Genomic DNA, 21217 nt, shown 5'->3' on the forward strand with positions numbered 1-21217 from the left:
ATGGGCAGAGCATCACTTTCCAGTTCCTGCCTCGCCCACCCTCTCCCCTCCTTCCCTTTGCCAGCTTGCCTGGGCTATTTGAGATTGCCTTTCTGCTCTGAGACCCAGCTTGAGTGATATCTCCATGAACCCTTCAGACACTCCCAGGCTGGGTACTATACGCTTCCCTTGAGTCCCACAAGTTTCCTATGGTTGACTGCTCAGCCCCTGTGCAGATATTGGGTCCTTTCCATTATGTATTCCCTCTCCATATAGCAGAGCCAGTTCACCAGAAACCCTCCATACATGCCTGTGGAACTTAGGTGTATTTAATGATCCTCTTATGGCCAGGCCCTGTACCTGCTTCCACACAGCAGCTTGTATAACCCTATGTGTTGTTTTAGGATAGGTGCTCTATACCCATATTACAGGTATATAAACAGGTTCAGAGACCTTAGGAGCTTGCCCACCGTCACACTTCAGTATCAGAGAATGTATACCATTTTTGTAGGAATGTTTCTAATTTTAGAATCACAATCTCTTCACTCTGTGAGGCCATTTTACCTAGCGTGTCTATGTAAGCCAGGATGGCAGGTATAAGCCAAAGTGTTATGGTGATATTTGGGCAGAGATAAGGTAGATATTTTGGGGAACATAGCACAAAGCCTCTGTCCCTACCTGTGGCTTCTTGCACTATTGATCACTTGGTAGCTGGGCAGGGGGATATCTTCTCCCAGTCTAATGTGTCCTGGCTGCCTCACACCAAAGCCTTGGGCCTCCTGGCTGGATGCTTTCTTCACCACCAGGCTTGATTGACAGGTCAGGAAGGCAGGTACTTTCTGCTCTTCTCCATCTGACCCTGGCCCCAGTGGGTCTCCAGTGTTGTCAGAGCTTGGGAAGACCTCACTGTTGGGCTGGCAAACTGTGTCTGCTCAGCTCCACATTAGCAGGTATTAGGGTGACAGGTCCCCTGTCACCTCAGCTCAATGATGTCCTTAGGGATGCTGCTCACCTGCCTCTCTACCCCTCTGCTCTTGCAGGTAGTCTACTTCACAGCCACATTCCCTTATGTCGTCCTGGTCATCCTCCTTATTCGAGGAGTCACCCTGCCTGGAGCTGGAGCCGGCATCTGGTACTTCATCACACCTAAGTGGGAAAAACTCACGGATGCCACGGTGGGCTCATTACTCTGTTTATAGCAGACTGGAAGCAAAGGTGGTGTGTGTGTGTGTGTGTGTGTGTGTGTGTGTGTGACATTCTCAGGGTAGACCACTCTCCTGGATGTGGAGCAGATGGGGCCAGCCTTGCCTTCCCTTCCCCTTTGGGGTCCCCATGGCTACATCTTCAGGTCTGGGAGATCTTGGTGTGCTGGGGTGATGATCAGGTAGCTAAGTGCTTTCAGATTCTGAAGTAGCAGCTTTCCATCTGTAGTTGCAGCCTAGGCCCTAATGAAGATGAGTGTCTGAGTCAGGGTTTCTATTCCTGCACAAACGTCATGATCAAGAAGCAAGTTGGGGAGGAAAGGGTTTATTCAGCTTACACTTCCACATTGCTGTTCATCACCAAAAGATGTCAGGACTGGAACTCAAGCAGGTCAGGAAGCAGGAGCTGATGCAAAGGCCATGGAGGGATGTTACTTACTGGCTTGCTTCCCCTGGCTTGCTCTCTTATAGAACCCAAGACTATAAGCCCAGGGATGGCACCACCCACAATGGGCCCTCCCCTCTTGATCACTAATTGAGAAAATGCCTTACAACCAAATCTTGTGGAGGCATTTTCTCAAAGGAGGCTTCTTTCTCTTTGATAACTCCAACTGTGTCAAGTTGACACACAAAACCTTAGCTAGTACAACGGGGATCTTTTGGTAGCTTTGGGCCACCCACACACCACTTATTCCTTACTAAGTATAGCGTGTTGGAAGCAGAGTGTTGCTGGTTGGAAAATCAGAGCACAAGCAGCTCTTTGATTTTAAAGACACATTTGAGTATTTCCTGAACACAGATGTGGGACCATCGGATACTTGAACTTTCTCTGTGGGTCAGGTGTATGGACATCACACTCTAAAAAATTCACCCTCACACACATCCCTCCCTGTGAAGGGTGAGTGTGTAACAGCAGATGAATTTTCAAAACTGCATTTCCAAGGGTACATCAAAAACTCATGGTAAGGATTGAGTTTGGATGCACATACCGCAGAGTCCAGGTCACGACAGCATAAACAAGATAACAGTTGATGGCTGCTGGTCAAAGGCCAGTTCAACCCTCTGTGATGTCACGAGGGATCAAGGGTCTGGCCTCTCCATCCTTAGCGACCAGATCCCGAGAACCGCTGTAGCATCCACCATCATGCCACCATTCCACCACCATTCCAGGCAGCAAGTGTGAGAGCCAAGGCAGAGAGAGGCAGCCTTCCTCTTTCAAAGAGCAGAGACTACAGATGTTCCACATAATAATTGATTTTCACACAGTTGGCGAGAGACTAAGTGACAAGCTGGTCTTCCCTACTCGATCCTCCATGATGGAGAAGCTGGACACAGCACTGATTTTCAACCAATCAAAGCATTGTTTTAGGGCAGACAAGAAATGGGTGCTGGGTAGATGTGGGTTTTAACCAGTTTCACACTTGAGATCTACCTTTGCATTATTTTAAGTACATTAACATTTTTATTTATATGTGTGAAGCTCAGGTTCTGGCAGTTATCCTAAGGTATAAGACTGTCAACTAAAAAGGGTTTTTGTTTTGAATCCGTGACTGTATTTGGTGTCACAGATTGTTCTTTGGGTGGGTAAGCGCTTTGAGAGAGGGCCATCATCCTGTTCTGTCTGGTGTGATATTGTAGGCCGGGTAACCTGGATGCAAAGGTAGGTTTCAAGTGCAAGGCTGGTAAAGGCCCCATCCACCCAGCAGCCATTTTCCTTGTCCTGTCAGAAAGTCTGCAGACCAATTATCTCAACCCTTCCTTCTATTGCACAGAGTTAGAATCTCCTAGCTAAATCCTACCTTAGCTTCAGGAACAAGAGAGGCACGGCTTCTGTTTGTGCACTCTCAGCTCTTTTGTTCCCAGTCACCTCTGATTCACGTGGGAAGGTGACATGGTGTCAAATATGTCACTGGAGGCTGGACACTCTTAGTGACCTGACTCTCCTTCTTCTTCCCAGGTATGGAAGGATGCGGCCACTCAGATTTTCTTCTCCCTGTCTGCGGCCTGGGGAGGGCTCATCACTCTTTCTTCTTACAACAAATTCCACAACAACTGCTACAGGTGCGTGCAGACATCCAATCCAGAGGCTGCAGGCCAGCAAAACAAAGCCTCGACACACACCCAAGGCAGAGTTATAGAGTCACCCTGGGCTCAGGAGGAGCAGCTGGCCAATGCCTTGTCACTCACTTCTTCATCTCAGCTGACCCCACTGACCAGGGCCCTGAGTGGGGGCTCAGTGGCTACCTACAGGATGCAATGTCCTCTTGGAGAGGGTCACAGTGGATAGATGTGTCCTGTAGAAGTCCATGTATACAGTCATGGAGTAGTCATGTGTGTAGTAAGGTCACTGATCACTTGATTTCAAGAGGGAAAGACAGCCTGATGCAGAGGAAGGGACAGCATGGAGCTAGGGGGCATTTGAGGATAACTTTGCTATTTGCTACAAATGCAAGGATGTGGCCCTTTTGGACATCTGTTTTCTCATCTATAGAGCACAGAGTGCAATGTCTTGTGAGTAAGAGGTGATGCATGCAGTTACCACAGGGTATTTTGGACATAGTAGGTACTCAGTAAGCAATAGCAGTCACTATCATCGTTCAGAATCAAGGTGCCAGAATCAGGGTGCACAATTTTAGCCCATAATTTCCTTGAAGGACAGGTTCAGATGCCAGACTCAGGCCTTTGAACAGTTTTGGTCACACTGCTCAACATCTACCAAGGCCAACTGGTCTGAAGGCCATCAGAAGGTAAAGCATTGTGTGTGCCTCACAAGAAATGAGGCTACATGGCATCGGAGTAGGGACCTTGGCTGAGAGCTAGAAAGTTATTCAAATTCTGTCTCACTACCAAGTCATCCATGGAACCGCCTGCCTCCGTTTGCTCTTTAGGTAGCTCAGGGGTTTACAGGGCAGATGTTTCCTTCACACTGGCTCTGTGGTGGGCTGAGTGAGGTGCAGAAGTCACCTTGTTCTATGTTCTCAGCCCCTTGAAGAGAGAGGTGAAGTTACTGCCACCATTACAGTATAGGAAGGGAAATGAACGGCGCAGGGTCATTTTAGGTTATACATGAAGCATACTAGCAACCAGACATGGAGATTGTAGGGTCAGGCTTGGATGGGTAATTAGGTCATAGGAGCTACTGTAGGAAGCTTGCCTTCATTCAAAATTGCAGGTGGTTGCTACCAACAAAGGGGACAGGTGAGAAAGGGAAGGAGGAGGGACAGGAGGTGGAGGAAAAAGAGGAAGGGGAGGAGGAAGGCCAGGATTTTAATGTAGGCCCAATGACCCTTCCTTTTTTCTGTGACCTCACATTTGAGCCTAGAGCAGGCTGCAAACACCTAGCTGTGTTACCAGCAGAAGGCTCTAGAACAGTGGTCCTCAACCTTCCTAATGCTGTGACCTTTTAGTACAATTCCTCATCTCGTAGTGACCCTCAACCAGAAACATTTTTACTTGCTTTGGTGATTTGAATATTCTTGGCTCATGGGTGCTATTAGGAGAGGTGGCCTTGTTGGAGGAAGTGCATCACTGAGGGGGTGGGCTTTGAAGCTCTGCCCAGTGTGGAAGAGTCAGTCTTCTCCTGGTTGCCTTCTGATCAGTTTTTAGAACTCTCAGCTCCTCCAGCACCATGTCTGCCTAGATGCTGCCATGCTTCCTTCCATAATGATAATAGACTGAACCTCTGAACCTATACGCCAGCCCTTTAATTAAGTAAATGCTGTCCTTTATTAGAGTTGTCTTTTCATGCAATAGCCCCCTAACTAAAACAAAAGTTGGTACCAGGGAGTTGGGTATTGCTGTGATAGACCTATGTTTTGGTATGGAGAAATGAGGATTTTGGGATTTTGGAAAGTGGCAGAATGCTTTAAGGGGGGCTTAATGGGCCATCTTAGTAGGAATATGGAAGACATTAGTGCTGAGAGTTCTATATCTTGTTTGGAAGGCGACCAGGAGAAGACTGATTCTTCCACACTGGGGAGAGCTTCAAAGCCCACCCGCTCAGTGATGCACTTCCTCCAACAAGGCCACTCCTCTTAATAGTGTCACTTCCCGTGAGCCAAGCATATTCAAACCACCACAGTTGCTACTTCATAATTGTAATTTTGCTAGTTAGGAATTGTAATGGAAATATTTTTGGAGATAGAGGTTTGCCAAAGGGGTCATGACCTACAGGCTGAGAACCGCTGTTTTAGGACAAAGGTAGTGATGCCTGTCTCCATTGCTTCTCTTGCTCTTTTCAGCCCTTTGAGCCCTAGCCCCAGGCTGCCATCATAATTCTGATGTCATTTCAATGTCCCACTGCCTTCTATTCCTCCTTGTGGGTTCCTCATCCTGAGTCTCAGAACTCTCCTTTGTTACTGTGATGGCTGGATTATCTCCTATCTTGATATTATAGTCATTTTTGGCCTATTATTGCAAGAGTATTTTACATTGGGTAATTTATAAACAACAGAAGTTTATTGCTCATATTTTGGAAGTCCAAGATCACGGTGCTAGGAGATTCAGTGTCTGATGAGGTCTCTCTCCAAGTTCTAGTTGGTCCCTTGCTGCTGCATACGAGTAGGCTTTGGAGCAGCACGCACCTCACAGCCTCTTTCATGAGGGCATCCTCTTAGTCATTGGATGAAACCGTTCTTCCAAGGCCCTGCCTTGTGATATGACCACACTTGGGATTGAGCTTCATTATACTATTTTGGGGGAGCATTTAGCCACTGCGAATTAGTTGTGACCCTGTCCTAAGGATAAGAAACTAGAGTTTCACCCAGAGGTCCTAGGTGGGGCCATTATAATATTATGACATAGACTAATATATAATATCTTTATTGATTCTATGAGAATGTTATATAATGTATTTCAATCACTTGTATTTCACCCCTCCTCCCAAGCCTACCTCCTCCTCCTCACCTCCCTTCACTTTGTGTCTTTTTGTTGCTAGAAAACATTGCTAGAAGAGCTGGTCCTCTAACTCTGACAAGCTTTCCCCTTCTTCTGTGATAGTCTCGAAGCCTTGGGAGTAAAGGTTGTATTGTAGATGTATCAGTTGGGGAATTGGAGACCAGCACCCTAAAGCCAGCCATTCTCTGCTTTCTCAGATGGTGTCCATTTGTTGAAAAAAGACAACTCTGATGAGGGGGTGAGAGCTATGTGCTTATCTGTGGAAATAAGAATGAGTGTTTAGATTACAGTTAGAAATTACACTGCTTTAGGAAAATAGATTTGAGTCTTTTGAGGCTTTTCGGATATACAGAAGGGCATCTGTGCTTGGGACTGCTTACTTCTTTCCTTGGATGTATATGTATGTGAACAAAGTGTTCATAGATGATCCTGCATGCACGTGGGCACATAAATACATGGCACACACTTGTCTTTTTCCGTCCCTTTCTACTCACAGAGCTCACCTAACCTCAAACTCTGGTCTCTTCCTTCCAGGGATACGTTAATTGTAACCTGCACTAACAGTGCCACTAGCATCTTTGCTGGGTTTGTCATCTTCTCTGTCATCGGCTTCATGGCCAACGAGCGCAAAGTCAACATTGAGAATGTGGCCGACCAAGGTACAGGGCAGTTGTCACCCTGCTGTCCCAGGGCAGGTTCCTGGCTTACCTCACAAGCTTCTGATTTGTTCTGTCTGGAACTTAGATAGATGGAGGTGGGGTGCTCAAGTGTCTTGACAGAGTGAGCAAGACAGGCTCCATTGGGAAGCTCATAGAAGAGCTAGAGCCAGCCTAAGACAGATCGTTTACAGCTTGTTCCCTCTTCTTCTTCCTTGCTCTCTTAAACTTGCTCCAGCCTGTCTGGGTCAGGGTTGTGCCTGTTGTATCAGTTAGGCATGAGCAGGGGAGTCATTAGGCAGCCCACAGCCCTGCAGCTGCCTGCTCTCTGCTGTAGAAGTTGAGGGCTGGTGCTTAATGAGCTCCAACTGGACTTCAGGGAGCTTTGTCCTTACGAAGCACTTTCCTAATTGTTAGGTCAAGTATGTTCTCATGGCTTTTTCTGCTTAGTTAGCATTGCCGCCCTGCAGTTTTCTCCCCAGCCAAGTGGCAAGGTTGAATGGGTGGTGGAGGTGGGAGTGTGGGATAAATGTTTACGCTGCACCCAAATGATGCTAACATTTGCATAGTGCTCTCGAGTTTGTAAGGAGCCTTCCTTTGAATACATTCAAAGTATATTTCCAGGACAGCATTTGCAGAGGGAGCATTTGCGATTTTTATTAACTTATTTCCACTCTGCCTGGTTCTACAGAGGATTAGGGTATTGCAGGTTTGTGGCCACTGGGGGCGGGGGCTTCATTGTGGAGATTGCTGACTATTCTGGCCAGACTGACCAGGCATATGAGCTTCAGTGTGTGGGAACTGTGATGGGTGAGTGCAGAGATGCGTGGCCCTGAGCCCCAGCCCCACCAGTGGTGGGAGGCTTGTCTGGCAGCAGTTGTCTTTCAAGTGGCTCCCCATGGTTTTCAGAGTCGGCACACAGCAGAGCCAAGTTCCAGAAGGTCACCTTTTTGGAGGGATGGCCCAGTCTCTTCCTGTTCGCTGGGCATAATTAAGCACTGCTTCCACTCGTGCCAATACAGCCTCAAAGAGTTAAGGCTCCAGCGTATCCCAGGGGTATCATAATCTCTCCCTGGAGAGACTGTGAGCCCCCGGAGATGTTGGTTCCATATCAGTGGGCTGTGCAGTGCTTTTCCTGGCTGAGAATTTCCCTACTCTCTGTGAGGCAGGAGATGCTACAAAGGCCTTATCCTCAGGCACGAAGCTACCCCTAGCTGTTCTGTAACCTCAATTTCTTTTAGCAGAGTCATTGAGGCTGATAGTTTCTGCCCCACTTTCAAGAACATCTGAGGCATTTTGGTTTCTAAAACAAAACAACCACCAAACCTATCCTGTTGGGAACTAGGGGATGAACTGATAAAAATAGTATGGGGGGGGGGAGGACGGGACACATAGGCCACTTAGGCTAGCTGCCCTGAGCTGTCTCCTGTCCCGGTGAGGCCAGGAGAAGACAGGTGCCATTAAACACCCAGGTTAAATCTGTTTATCTTCCATATGCAAAGCAGTAGAAATTTCCAGCATGTTCCTCTGAAATTCCCTCTTTCCATAGCTATTTACTCCCTCCGTTTTACAGGAAGAAAATCATATCTAACTCAGACACGGGAACAAACGGGGCTCAGTGTCCAGGAGGGTCCCTGAGTCTTAGGACCTCTTCCAAGACCCCTTGTGGGTCTAATTCTTTGAAAATTTTTATATATTATACATTTTATTGTCTCTCTTATTTTTGAGATTATATATACGTTTCCCCTTCCCGTTCCTCCCAGGTAGCCTTCCTTGCTCTCTTTCAAATGTATAGCCTCTTTCCATCAATGGCTATTGCATGCATATGCAAATATATTCCTAAATATAAGCTGTATGATGTTACTTGTATGGGTGTTTTCAGGTCAGACCCTTTGGTATTGGATAACCAGTTGGTACGTTCTTCCCTGGGGAAGACTGTTTCTCCCACTCTCAGTTTTTTGTATAGGGTTGAAGCCTCATGATTTTTCCCATCTTCTTTGGCATGTCCATCGTTGCCCTTACTCAGCTCATGCTTAGGCAGCCATGTTGGTAAGACGTCATGGGGATAGTTCACACACTTTCTATCTGTTCTTCTTAAGTCTATTTTCCCCTGTCCCAAGAAGGCTCCGCAGAATGTGTGCAAAGGGATGTGTGGGGTCAGCTGCACCCCAGCCTAGCTGAGCAGTATCCAGCATATTTGTACTCAAGACAGCTGCTGGTCCAAACACTGTGCTCTGATGGCTAGTCAGAAACAGCATCATAATGAGGCCAACTGGTTGCTGTGACCACACTCTTCTCAAGGAGGTGTGCCTGTCAGAATTATTGACCCTCCTTCCAAGCAGTAACACCCAAAGGGTGGAACGGTCTTCAAGCACCACAGTTAAGTCCTCTGGTGGTGACCGTCCCAGGGCCTATGTGTCAACCTCACAGGCTGGCTTTTTGGGTCTGTGTTTCAACTGTTGTTTAATACAGACTTTTCTTTTCTGTTTCACACAAGGAGCCCTTGGAGACTGGCTCTACAGTCTGTTCAATAAATGTATAGGACAGGGGGTATCTTCCAGGTTCTATATTTTAAGCACCCTGAGGCCTTGTGCAACTCCAGTTTCAAAAAAGTGCTGTTATGCTGGCTGGAGAAATAGCACAGCAGTTAAGAACACTTGCTGTTCTTTCGGAAGACCAGAGTTCAATTCCCAGTACCTATGCCAGTAGCTCACAACTGCCTGTAACCAAGTCCCAGGGGAGCTGATGCCCTCTCTGGATGCTGGGCACCTGCATGCTGAAAGGACTCAGGCACAGCCTCCCCTAGCCCCCACAGTATATGGTACTCTTAGAAGCCATTGCTCCCCTGCCTGGGACGTGTGTCTCTGCTTTCTAATTTAAGCAGGTTTCTGTATGAACTTCTTTTCTTCTTGCTGTGACAAAAAGCTGACAAAATCAACAAAATCAAGGAGGGAGGGTTTATCTGGCGAACAGTTGGAGGAGATGCATTTCTCGCCATGGGGAAGGTATGAGGACTGGCTGCATATATGGTCACATTTCCTCTGCAGTCAGGAAACACACACACACACACACACACACACACACACACACACAGAGAGAGAGAGAGAGAGAGAGAGAGAGAGAGAGAGAGCTGTGCTTAGCTCACATTCTCCTTATTCAGCCTGGGACCCCGGCTCATGGATGGTGCTATCCATGCCGGTTAGCCCAACAAAGAGACTCCTTCACAGACACGCCTAGAGGATTGTTCCCTAGGTGACTTTAGATCCTGTCAAGTTGAAAGAACGGATCATCAAATTATCCCACTTCATCCCATTTGTGAGAAACAAAACTGCCTTCAGACACTGCCAGGTACCCCTCAGGGCTCAATATCAACAATTCTACCAGAAGGTAATAATTCTCTTTGCCTCCATTCAAATAAAAGCAAGTAGTTTCTTAGTATTTTCATGGGAGGAAGGCTGGTCTAATGAGCAGAGATGAGCATAAATAACAGACAGTGGAGCGAACCTATGGCCTGTGAAACCGTTCAGGATCTCAGTGGAGGGAAGGCTGTGGGTAGAGGGGCTTCGAGCAGGGCCTCCCTGACACCTTCTCTCTTGCTTTTTCCAGGGCCTGGCATTGCATTTGTGGTTTACCCTGAGGCCTTAACTAGGCTGCCTCTCTCTCCATTCTGGGCCATCATCTTTTTTCTGATGCTTCTCACGCTTGGACTCGACACCATGGTGAGTCCCTGTCTCTCCCATCCCTTCCCCACAAACCCTTCAAAGACTCTACTTTCCATGATCCCAGGTCTAGCCTGCAGAAAAGGCTTAGGCTTATGGGTTACACTGAGGCATCTCTTGAGTAATGTCTGGATGGTGAGGGACCTGTCTAGAGTCACAGTAAGTCTCCTCTCTCTCTCTCTCTCTCTCTCTCTCTCTCTCTCTCTCTCTCTAATCCATATCTCAGGATGGCCTTGAACTCTTTAGCCTCCTTCCTCAGCTTCCAGAATGCTGGGATATGTGAGCGCAACACCACAGCCAATTTAACCTCACCTTTTTGGTGGTCATGTGATGGTGAGAAGGGGCTCTCCTCTCTCTTCCATTCCCTCTTTCTGTTCTCCACGCCAAGTTTTAGCCTGCATCCTCCTTCCTTGGCATCGTCTTGCCAACATGAACTCTGTAGGGCAGCATAAGGGATGATAATATGAAGTCAATTTTAGGAGAATTGCTTTGAGGCTGAACCTACTACAAATCATGCCGACAGGTGCTCAGAGTTTAGTCATTGGGTACAAAGTGGGCTCTCCCTCAAGTAGGAGATCAAACGGTAGATAACTAGAGGAGAGGAATTTACATCTCATGAATACAAAATGAAGCTAAGATCTCCTGATGGATGATTGTGAGTGATTCCCTCGGGCTTTGGGGTAGAGTTTCTGGAGCTAATACACTGCTTGAGTTCTCCCGACTTTGTGTGTTGGCATCCAGTAGGGCTATTTAGACCCATCAATAGAATGGCGCTCTAAAAACCAGACAGAGCCCAAGCACAGATTTCCCTAGTGACACACACAACACTTTGGAGAGGGCTTTTTTTGGGGGATAGTTGAGCTCAAATGCTTTTGTCCCGGTACTCTTTCAGTTTGCCACCATTGAGACCATCGTGACCTCCATCTCGGATGAGTTTCCCAAGTACCTGCGCACACACAAGCCTGTGTTCACCCTGGGCTGCTGCATCTGCTTCTTCATTATGGGCTTCCCTATGATCACACAGGTGAGAGTCCTCTTTGCATGACCAGATGTGGTGGGGCATGTATACTGACTGTCCAACAATCACTCTTGGGTAAGAGCCTACCCTGCACAGGTGACCAGGGGTCAGGTGCGAGACGTATGATGGCTGTCTGTCACCACACAGCCGAGAGTCTGCAGTCATGAGCTCCTTGTGGCGCAGGTGGAGGACCTGTGATGGCTGTCCATCCCTGTATTCGCATTTCACAGACCTCTCAACCAGAGCCAAATCCCTGTCATTCCCATAGATGGCACGAGCTCAATGATGATTCTGACCGCACGTGGAAATATGTCATCTTGGCTCCTAGCAAGGCCCCTAGTATCTTCATAATTGAGATGTAGTCTTCTTGAGCCAATAAGACAGGTGTGTCCTACTTAAAGAAAACAGAGATCAGGAACGTCCAGATTTATTCACCAGCCAAATTTCCAAGAATATCACTTGAGGTTTTTCTTAGTCCCGAGCGTGTTGGCAAATTACACGGTGACACTTAGGGCATATGCGGTGTTTGCTGTCTCTGTGACCTTGAACCATCCACTCCTCTGGGCCTTAGTTCTTGTATTTATAAAGTGATGGAGAAATGAGATGGCCTCCAAGTCTCATCTGTTGTAGGGAGATTTCAGAGCAAGGCAGAGAGAGAGAGAGAGAGAGAGAGAGAGAGAGAGAGAGAGAGAGAGACACACACAGAGAGACAGAGAGACAGAGAGACACAGAGAGAGAGACATGGAGAGAGACACAGAGAGAGACACAGAGAGAGGTTTGAAGAAAGCCCAGTGTATTAGTTAGGGTTCTCTAGAGAGATAGAACTGGTAGGGATCAGCCTACACCACATCCAGAACAACTGTCTCACATCTGAGGGACTGAGAACCCAATAGTTACTTAGTCCATGAGGCTTGGTGCCCCAAGCAGTCTCAGTCTGCTGCTGGAGCCTGGAGGGTTCCTGGAGAGCCGGGTTTACCTTGGGAGCCTGGAAAGGCTGCTTGGGATATCAGTAGAGGAGTCAGTGGCAACAAAGTAAATTAACTCTGAGCTGAGAGGGAAAGCCAGGCTGAGAAAGATCCGGCTCTCTTCCTTCTTCTGTGACCTTTTACATCTGGGCCCTTCCCGAGGGTGCCAACTGCATTCAGAGTGGGTCTTCCCAAGTGAATGAAGGCAGTCAGGAGAATTCCTCAATGAGCCTCCTGTTCAGGTGATGCTAAAGTAAATACAGCCATAGCTAAAGGTCACATGAGAGTCAGTCAAGTGCATCTACACGGGTAGAAGTGGTCATTGACAGCTCGAAGCAAATATGAAGCGAGGAGGATGCTCTCATAGCTCCCTCAGAGGGTGACCTTTGCCTTGGGAAAAAAAATAAGATATTTAGCCTGCTTTTTGTGCTTTATCGATTCCCTCAGAGGCCACTGAGGGATGCCTCTGTTAAGCTGGACAAGTCTCCAGTTTACATGCCTTGTCCAGGTATAGTCTCTGCTGTGGACCAGGGAGGACTCTGACCCTGCTGGTCCTCAGGAGGGAGAAGAGGAGCTATTACAGGTGGGAAGATGGAGCTGGGCCATGGGGTCCTATTTGATGGTGGCTGTTTTCTCTCTCCTGCTAGGGTGGAATCTACATGTTTCAGCTTGTGGACACCTACGCTGCCTCCTATGCCCTTGTCATCATTGCCATATTTGAGCTTGTTGGCATCTCCTATGTGTATGGTAAGGGGACACTCTGCCTGTTGCCATGGGAGGGCCAGAATGTATGGCAGGCCTTGCTGACAAGTATGGACCCCATATTTAAAGGGGTTCAATGCTTCTATTTCTGAGCTTGCCTCAGATTCACTGTGAGGAAATTAAATGAGAAACCAAAGGTGCCTGACTGTGAATCTTAGCAGTGTATGCCAGAAGATCGTAGGACCTGGTTTTGGGTATGGGCTGGCACAGTTAATGCCTGTGGCCAGTGGGCTCCTTTGCTGGTGTGGGATTATTCTCCGTGTTGGCAGTATCACTGCCCATGTGCTTGAGGTGAAGGGTGGCTCCCCACAACCCCAGGATACCAAAGGCCACTCGATCATAGAGCCTTCCAATCTTGATAAGCACCTGGGGGGAACTTGCCATACAGTATCTAAGTCCCGGATTTTCTCAGCAAAGAAACTTTCAGTTCCCTAATGGTTTACTAGTTCTGCCATCACCATAGCAACATGCAACCCATCCACTAGAGCTATTATCAAGGATAAAGGATGGCAGCCATCTCCACCCTTTGTGCACAAGTATGTGTCGTAGAGGTCACACCAGGGCCCTCCTGGTTAGTCTGTCCAGTTTGGCTCAGGTACTGCTGACTCCTTTGTGATTAGACATCTTAGAATGGTCACTGGATAAGGCCACATAGCAACTATTAGGGAAAAAAAAAGTTTCAGGGTTCAATGATCTAATAGTCTTGTAGTCGCTGAAGAGATAGAAACTTTGTTCTAAGAGAAAAATAAGTGAAATGAATTGCTTGGAATAGAGGTGCCCCCAGATCATCATGTGGGGATGCTAGAAGTGTTTGCAGAGCTCTGATCTCCAAAAGGAGGACAACACACTCCCCAACTTCTGTGTGCCCTGGGAAGAGTGCCTTGATTGTTGGTCTCATACTGGCAGGTATGCAAAAGTTATTAGATTTCCTGGAAATCGCATTAAAATAAAAAAGAAATAAAATAGAGCAGAAAATCAGGATCGAAAATGAAAATCTTTCATGTAAAATTTATTCACCCTAGAAACAGGAAGAGGCTACAATTATTAATTAAAAAAAATTACTGAGCACGGTGGCACCTGCCTTTAAACCTAGCACCGGGGAGGCAGAGGTTGGTAGCCTGGTCTACAAAGTTCCAGGATAGCCAGAGGACTACACAGAGAAACCCTGTCTCAAAAAGCAAACGGAACAGAACAAAACAAAGTCTCGTGTGCAGTATATGTGTGTCTGAGTATGACTATGTGCACCAGTGTTATGGGCATGGAGGTCAGAAGAGGGCATCAGATCCCCTGGAGCTGGAGTTATGGGTGGTTGTGAGCCACCTGGTGTGAGTGCTGGGGGTGGGAGGGGAGGTCGGGGAGGGGTTGGAAATGTCAAACTCTGGATCTTTACAAAAGCTGTTTGTGCTCTTAACCACAGAGCCATCTCTCCAGTCTTGCAATTACGTCCAGATGAGAGTTGAAGGGGAATTTTTTTAAAGACTCGAGACCATCCCCCCATTTCAGGGAGAGTTTGATCGTTGCACTTATAGCTTGTCTGCAGTCATGCCCATGGGCATAGACTAGCTCCTTTTACCCAGTTCCTAACTGCTAATTGCCACAAAAGGCACATTCCCAAAGCCCTTTCTGGTATAACAGGCCTATTCAGCAAGGCTTGAAAACAATTAAACCAGGCACCTTTTAATATGCCTAGTTTTAGAAGTTAAATCGTCTCTCCCAAACCTTAAGCAAATCTGGCTGTGAAGGAATGAGTAAACCCCAAGTACTTCCGTCAATGGGCTATGCTAATTTTCCTGGTACTCCATTAACCTCTTTTTATTTTTATTTTTTTATTTTTTTTGAGAAATCTCTAGGTTTTCCGTGATGGTCATATGACTTTGTGGTTCGGTCATCAGTATATCAGGGCCTCCTCTGTGAGGAACACATCTTGGATACATCAGGATGAGTTTTTAGACATCCCCCAAAACAGCAGTGGTCCTCAACCTGTGGGCTGAGACCCCTTCTGGGGATTGAGCCTTTCATAGGAGTTACCTAAGACCATCAGAACACACAGATATTTACATTACAATTTATAACAGTAGCAAAGTCAGAGTTATCAAGTAGTGATGAAATAATTTTATGGCTGGTGGGGGGGGGTGGTTTACCACAACACGGGCCACTGGATTAAAGGGTGGCAGCATTAGGAAGTCTGGGGATCACTGCAATGTGGTGACCTGTACTCAGGAAGCTATCAGGTCCCGTTTGCATATTGAACCCCCATTTCTGATGGGTTCCACTTCTGTTATCAGTGCCTTGCCTCCGAAGCAGCACTCCAGTGCCCTCCTAAACTAAGAGGTTGCCAGGAGGGTGGCTCTATGGGTGTATGGCTGTCTCCTTTACATTTTACGTTAGTGAAGTTTCAGAGCAGACAACAGTCATTGAGTTCCAGCTTAAGTGAGTGCTGGCCACTTGGGATTAACATTGCTTTTCACCTGTAGCTGTCACCAGACTCTAGGCAGAGCAAGGTGGATGCAATGGAAATGCTCTCCGGAGGGTGAGAGGCACCACCCCAGGCCACAGAGACTTGCTAAGTGCTGAGCCTTTTATAATATGGTCTCTTGGTTTACCGAAATCTTTTCCTCTGCTAGACTTGACATCAAGCAGACCAAGCCCATGCACATGCCACTGCCAGGGGACCTGGAACTAAGCTCTGGAGATGTTGCCATGGCAGCTCTGAACCTCACTGCAGAGAGTGTTTAGCATCTATTTCAACATTCAGTTAGCCTCAGTATTCCTGACAGTGAGTTATCTGTCTGATAGTTTCCTGTCTCAGGGAAACAGGGGTTATGGTGACCTAAGTTGGGTTCTTCCTTAGCCAAGGTTGTTGAGTGAGGGGCTCCCCCCGTACCCCTGCCCACTGTACCTCACACATGGCCTCTGCTGTCTCTCAGCAGGCTCCCCCGCCACCCCTGCCCACTGTACCTCACACATGGCCTCTGCTGTCTCTCTGCAGGCTCCCCCGCTACCCCTGCCCACTGTACCTCACACATGGCCTCTGCTGTCTCTCTGCAGGCTTGCAGAGATTCTGTGAAGACATCGAGATGATGATTGGATTCAAGCCCAACATTTTCTGGAAAGTCTGCTGGGCATTCGTCACACCGACCATTTTGACTGTAAGGGCTGAATGCTTTCTCTCACAGCCTCTCCTGCATGTCAGTGCTTTACCACCTTTGAATACATGTGTGCCTCCTGGTGAGGCTGGGGAGCTGGTGGGATGGGTATTGGCCTTGTCTTCCAAGGCGAGTGTACTGTAGGCCAGAAAGGAGAAGCGACTGAACTCCAGGTATCTGGCTGGTCAGGGATGGAGCTAGGATTGACCAAGCACATCTGTGTAGGGCACACACATTATATCCGTCTGCCTCTTGTGCTAGCAGATAGCAGTCAACAGCCAAGTAGGCCACACATTTACCATGGTTCAGATTTTGTTCTGGGTGACTGGTGTATAGGGCTCTCTCTCAGCAGTCCTGCCAGGCTGGTGTAGTGATCTTTGTCTTGCAGAAGGGGAATGTCCTCTTTCCTTTTCAGTTGCCATGATAAGATAACCTAACAAAAACAGCTCAGGGGACAGAAGGGTTTATTTCCACTTACAGTTCCAGGTTGTAGTTCATCATAGCAGGGAAGCCATAGTATCAGGAGCTTGAAGCAGCTGGGTACACTCAGTCAAAGGCAGAGAGAAATGATGGCACCCATGTTTGTTCGTGCCCAGCTAGCTTTCCACTTTTCAGAAAAGGATCTCTTCTACTATTTCCTTACACGTGTGCCTGTGTGTGTCTGTGTGCATGTATGTGCAGGTGCATGTGGGAGCCTGAAGAGTCCAGAAGTCCCATTGGATCCCCTGGAGCTGGAGTTCAGGTGGCTGTGAGCTGTGAGCCAAATTCCAATCCTTTGTAAGAGCAGCACATGCTCTTAACACTTTGAGCTCTTTCTCCAGCCCCTGATTTCTGTAATATGAGATCCCTCTGCCTAGGGAATGAAGCTGCCTACAGTGGACTACATCTTCTCACATCAACTAACATAAGCAAGGCCAACCCCACAGGCCAACCTGATCTAGGCAATTCTTCATTGAGACTCCTTTCTAAGCGATTCTAGGTGGTGTCAAGGGAACAATTAAAACTAAGTATCACAGGGAACCCGAAGCTTGGAGTTATGTGACTGAACTAGCATTGAATGTACAATAGTTAGCAATAGTCTGAATTTGAACCCACATGTTCTGGCTCCTAACCATTCTCAATGTGCCTACTCTACAATTAATGCAGCTTTAATCAGGCATTTACTGCTGATTTTTATAGCTTTTGAGAGCCATGTTGTCACCTTCAAGTGTGGGGAAGGAGTTTTGAGATCATCTGACATTCCCTTTCTTAATGAACAGAGCCACAGATATGCCTGTAGTCTATACAGACTTAAACTCACACCTGTAACCCTCCTTATTGTGCCCGAAGCTATCAGCGTGGCTTCACTTTTTTCCCCAAGCAAATCTGCAGAGATTTTGTCTTCCCCCTCCTCTGCTTGCTTTTTGTCTTTTTCTGACTTATGGGGATTTTGTCTTTTTCTGACTTATTGAGAAAGCCTGGAGGAAGTTGCCTGTAATTTTTTTATTTATTATGCATTTTCCTCAATTACATTTCCAATGCTATCCCAAAAGCACCCCATACCCTCCCCCCCCACTCCCCTACCCACCCATTCCCATTTTTTGGCCCTGGCGTTCCCCTGTACTGGGGCATATAAAGTTTGTGTGTCCAATGGACCTCTCTTTCTAGTGATGGCCGACTAGGCCATCTTTTGATACATATGTAGCTAGAGTCAAGAGCTCTGGGGTACTGGTTAGTTCATAATATTGTTCCATCTATAGGGTTGCAGGTCCCTTTAGCTCCTTGGGTACTTTCTCTAGCTCCTCCATTGGGAGCCCTGTGATCCATCCAATAGCTGACTGTGAGCATCCACTTCTGTGTTTGCTAGGCCCCGGCATAGTCTCTCAAGAGACAGCTATATCTGGGTCCTTTCAGTAAAATCTTGCTAGTGTATGCAATGGTGTCAGCGTTTGGAAGCTGATTATGGGGTGGATCCCTAGATATGGCAGTCTCTAGATGGTTCATCCTTTTGTCACAGCTCCAAACTTTTTCTCTGTAACTTCTTCCATGGGTGTTTTGTTCCCAATTCTAAGAAGGGGCACAGTGTCCACACTTTGGTCTTCATTCTTCTAGAGTTTCATGCATTTGGCAAATTGTATCTTATATCTTGTGTATCCTAAGTTTTGGGCTAATATCCAGTTATCAGTGAGTACATGTAATTTTTACTTATCCCAGTAGGTGGCACTAGAAACCAGCTAGAGAGCCCGCTTTGCACCACCAGACACCAGCTTCTTTTAAGATGCAGAATGAATAAAAGCAGATGCAATGGAGATATATTTTTTTTTCTTCATTTGCTTGCCTTTCCCCCCTCCCCCATCTGCTGAGAGTATGTTCTAGTTAAACCATATCTTTCTGAAAAGCTAGAGGTTTAGACAGAAAATCCATCCCACAATCTCCGTCTTCTGTATGGACACCGAGAGCTTACCCACATCTATATTGGTAGTGTGAAAAGCCCTGCTGGAGTTGGGGCATGAGACCTGAACAATATTAAAGACAGGTGCTCATGAATGAAGTGTGTCTAAGCCGGCTTAGCTTATGGGTGTGAAGATGATGCTGTTGCCTGTTGCCTGAATATGCTGTGTTAGCAAATCCTGTCCCTGTTGACCCTTGACTTCCCTCATTTTCATTCCTTGTAGTTTATTATCAGCAGAGTCAGCTTTACAATATGTTCTATATTCTGTCCTCCTTTTCTTTTCATCCCAGAAGAGTGTCAGAATTTTGCCTTAATCTGTGGAGATGCATCACACGGCCATCCGCCTGCTGCTGTGTGTGTTTCAAGGCAGGCCCTTTATTGGCCTTATCGTTTACACCCATGCCATCTCCCCATTTTACAGATGTGTACATTGAGGCTCAGAGAGGGTAAGGGACTTGCTCTAGGCCACAAGGCCGTAGAGCTAGGGTGGCCTTTAAGCTTGCCCTCTGCATTCTGACAGTCTAGGAACAGCATGGCCTGTTTGGGTTAGAAGTCAAGTCTTCGAACTCAGGGAGAAGGAATTCTATTTCATTATTTTTTATTTCATTCTTGGGGAAGTTCTCAGTTTTGCTGTGATTCGGTAGATTACACGTCAGAAGCTGCGGAGACACCCTAAGACTGTCTTGAGCAGATTCTCTATGCTGTTTGGAGGTAGGGATGTCTCCAACCAGTGTGTCTCCTGTGTCTCATTGGTTGCTGGGAAAGGCAGAGGTGGGCAGGACTTGGAAGCAAAGTCCACCCCAGTGCAGGCTCTCATCCAAGCTGACCTGGCAGAGGGAAATTTATGGCAAGCAACCGGCTTGTGCCTAAAAGTTTGATGTGATATTTGCGGAAGTGGAAATGGGTGTCAAAGGTCTCTGCCCTGCTTGTATTTTACCATTTACCTCCGTAGCAGAGATAGCTTCCAGGTCCTGGACCAGGGTGAGATTATGGGTTTAAATCACTTCAGGGCCTCTGAGATAAAATCCATCATTTTTCTACGTGCCGTCATGGATTTATGGGGCCATAAATATCCTCATGCAATTATCATATGCACAGTCTGATCACGTTACTGAAGGCACACACATAAGCAGATGCATTGCTATTTATATAGTAAATGAAACAGAGCAGCATGCCATAATGACATCGGGCCATACTTCCAATAGATTGGCTAATAAAACTTATGACTCAGGGGCAAAAGTTGGAAAGGGGGGGGGCTAATGTCGACCTTGCTTTCCACGGGAGCCTTGTCTTTGGGCTTACATTGCTTTGAATCACCATATGAATTTCACCGAAAAGAAGTCCCTGGCCCTGGCAGCCTGGGTGCTGAGGCACTGGTGTGGATGTTTTGTGTTTGTCTCGGGCTTCGCAGTTCTCCAAAAATCTCCCACCTGCTATTTCCCTCCAATCATTTTGTTACACTGCAGCTTACGGTAGGAAGAGAGACATAGAGCCGGGGAAAGGGCGTACGTGGATAATTCTAGGCTTATGCTGCCACAGGCAAGAAGAATACGCGGAATCATGTTGTCTTGAGAAATGGTCTCCACAGGCTGGGCTGGAGCTGTCAGAAGCCTGGCTCTGTATACAGATGCCTCTGACTTCAGCCTATGCCTTCCCTTGGCCCTCTTCAGCTGCCCAGCCAAGCCTTCGGACGGATCTCAGAGCTCTTGCTGGTCGAAGTACGATGTGATCACAGATAACGGCCAAAACCCACATCATGACCTTTTAAGAATGAGGAAGGTCTCTGGAGTAAATACAGACTTCTGCTCCCAGAGAATCCCAGCACTGCATACATGGTGTGAAATAAATCAATTTTGTAGCTGAGAATCTGAGAGGCCCTACAGCTCATTAGCTCAGGTCTCTGGGGTCACTGGTGATCTCCCTCCCCCTCCCCCTCCCCCTCCCCCCTCTCCCCCTCCACCAATGGCTTATTATAGGACTGTGCTTCTAGATCAGTCACCTGTGGGGGACCAAGAACCATGTTGAATCTCACACAGCCAACTTTAGAGGCAGCCTCACACGTTGGCTATTCCTTGTGCAAGAAGGAAGCCAAATGGATTCAATTAAAAGGATTGAGATCTACAAATTTAGCACATCATTCCCCCCATTATAACAAAGGCTTAGTTATCAATGGTAGTGCAGTCAGTCTCCTCAGAACTCCCAGCTGTCAGGCACTGTGCTATGTTCTCCTGGTGTAGCCATTGACTTCATGTGTGAGGACAAACACAGGAGCAGTAGCTGAGTTTGTGTTTCCACCTTCGCCATCTTGAGGTTTTACTTCCTTCACTGGGAAAACCCCCTTTCAGAGAGATGAGAGTGTACACAAGGCAAGAGGAGCGAAGCATGCGGCCGGGTTCCGTACGTGCGTGTTGAATGAGTGAGTGACTCACACCATCACCCTAAG

At 47.2% G+C, this 21217-nt stretch overlaps 1 protein-coding gene across 7 annotated transcripts in view; it reads left to right on the top strand.

Annotated features, from left to right (window-relative positions):
- Slc6a5 (solute carrier family 6 (neurotransmitter transporter, glycine), member 5) overlaps positions 1–21217 on the top strand; it is a 56881-nt gene that overhangs the window by 28175 nt on the left and 7489 nt on the right. For all 7 annotated transcript variants that reach the window (XM_006540546.4, XM_006540549.3, NM_001146013.1 and 4 more), the window contains 7 exons: positions 1020–1154; positions 3139–3242; positions 6612–6736; positions 10340–10452; positions 11345–11476; positions 13083–13182; positions 16246–16346. In XM_006540546.4, coding sequence (XP_006540609.1) covers positions 1020–1154; positions 3139–3242; positions 6612–6736; positions 10340–10452; positions 11345–11476; positions 13083–13182; positions 16246–16346 — 810 coding nt within the window. The remainder of the gene's footprint in view (positions 1–1019; positions 1155–3138; positions 3243–6611; positions 6737–10339; positions 10453–11344; positions 11477–13082; positions 13183–16245; positions 16347–21217) is intronic.

The sequence above is a fragment of the Mus musculus genome, chromosome 7 (genome assembly GCF_000001635.26).
Source record: "Mus musculus strain C57BL/6J chromosome 7, GRCm38.p6 C57BL/6J".
In the NCBI taxonomy this organism is placed as follows: domain Eukaryota; kingdom Metazoa; phylum Chordata; class Mammalia; order Rodentia; family Muridae; genus Mus; species Mus musculus.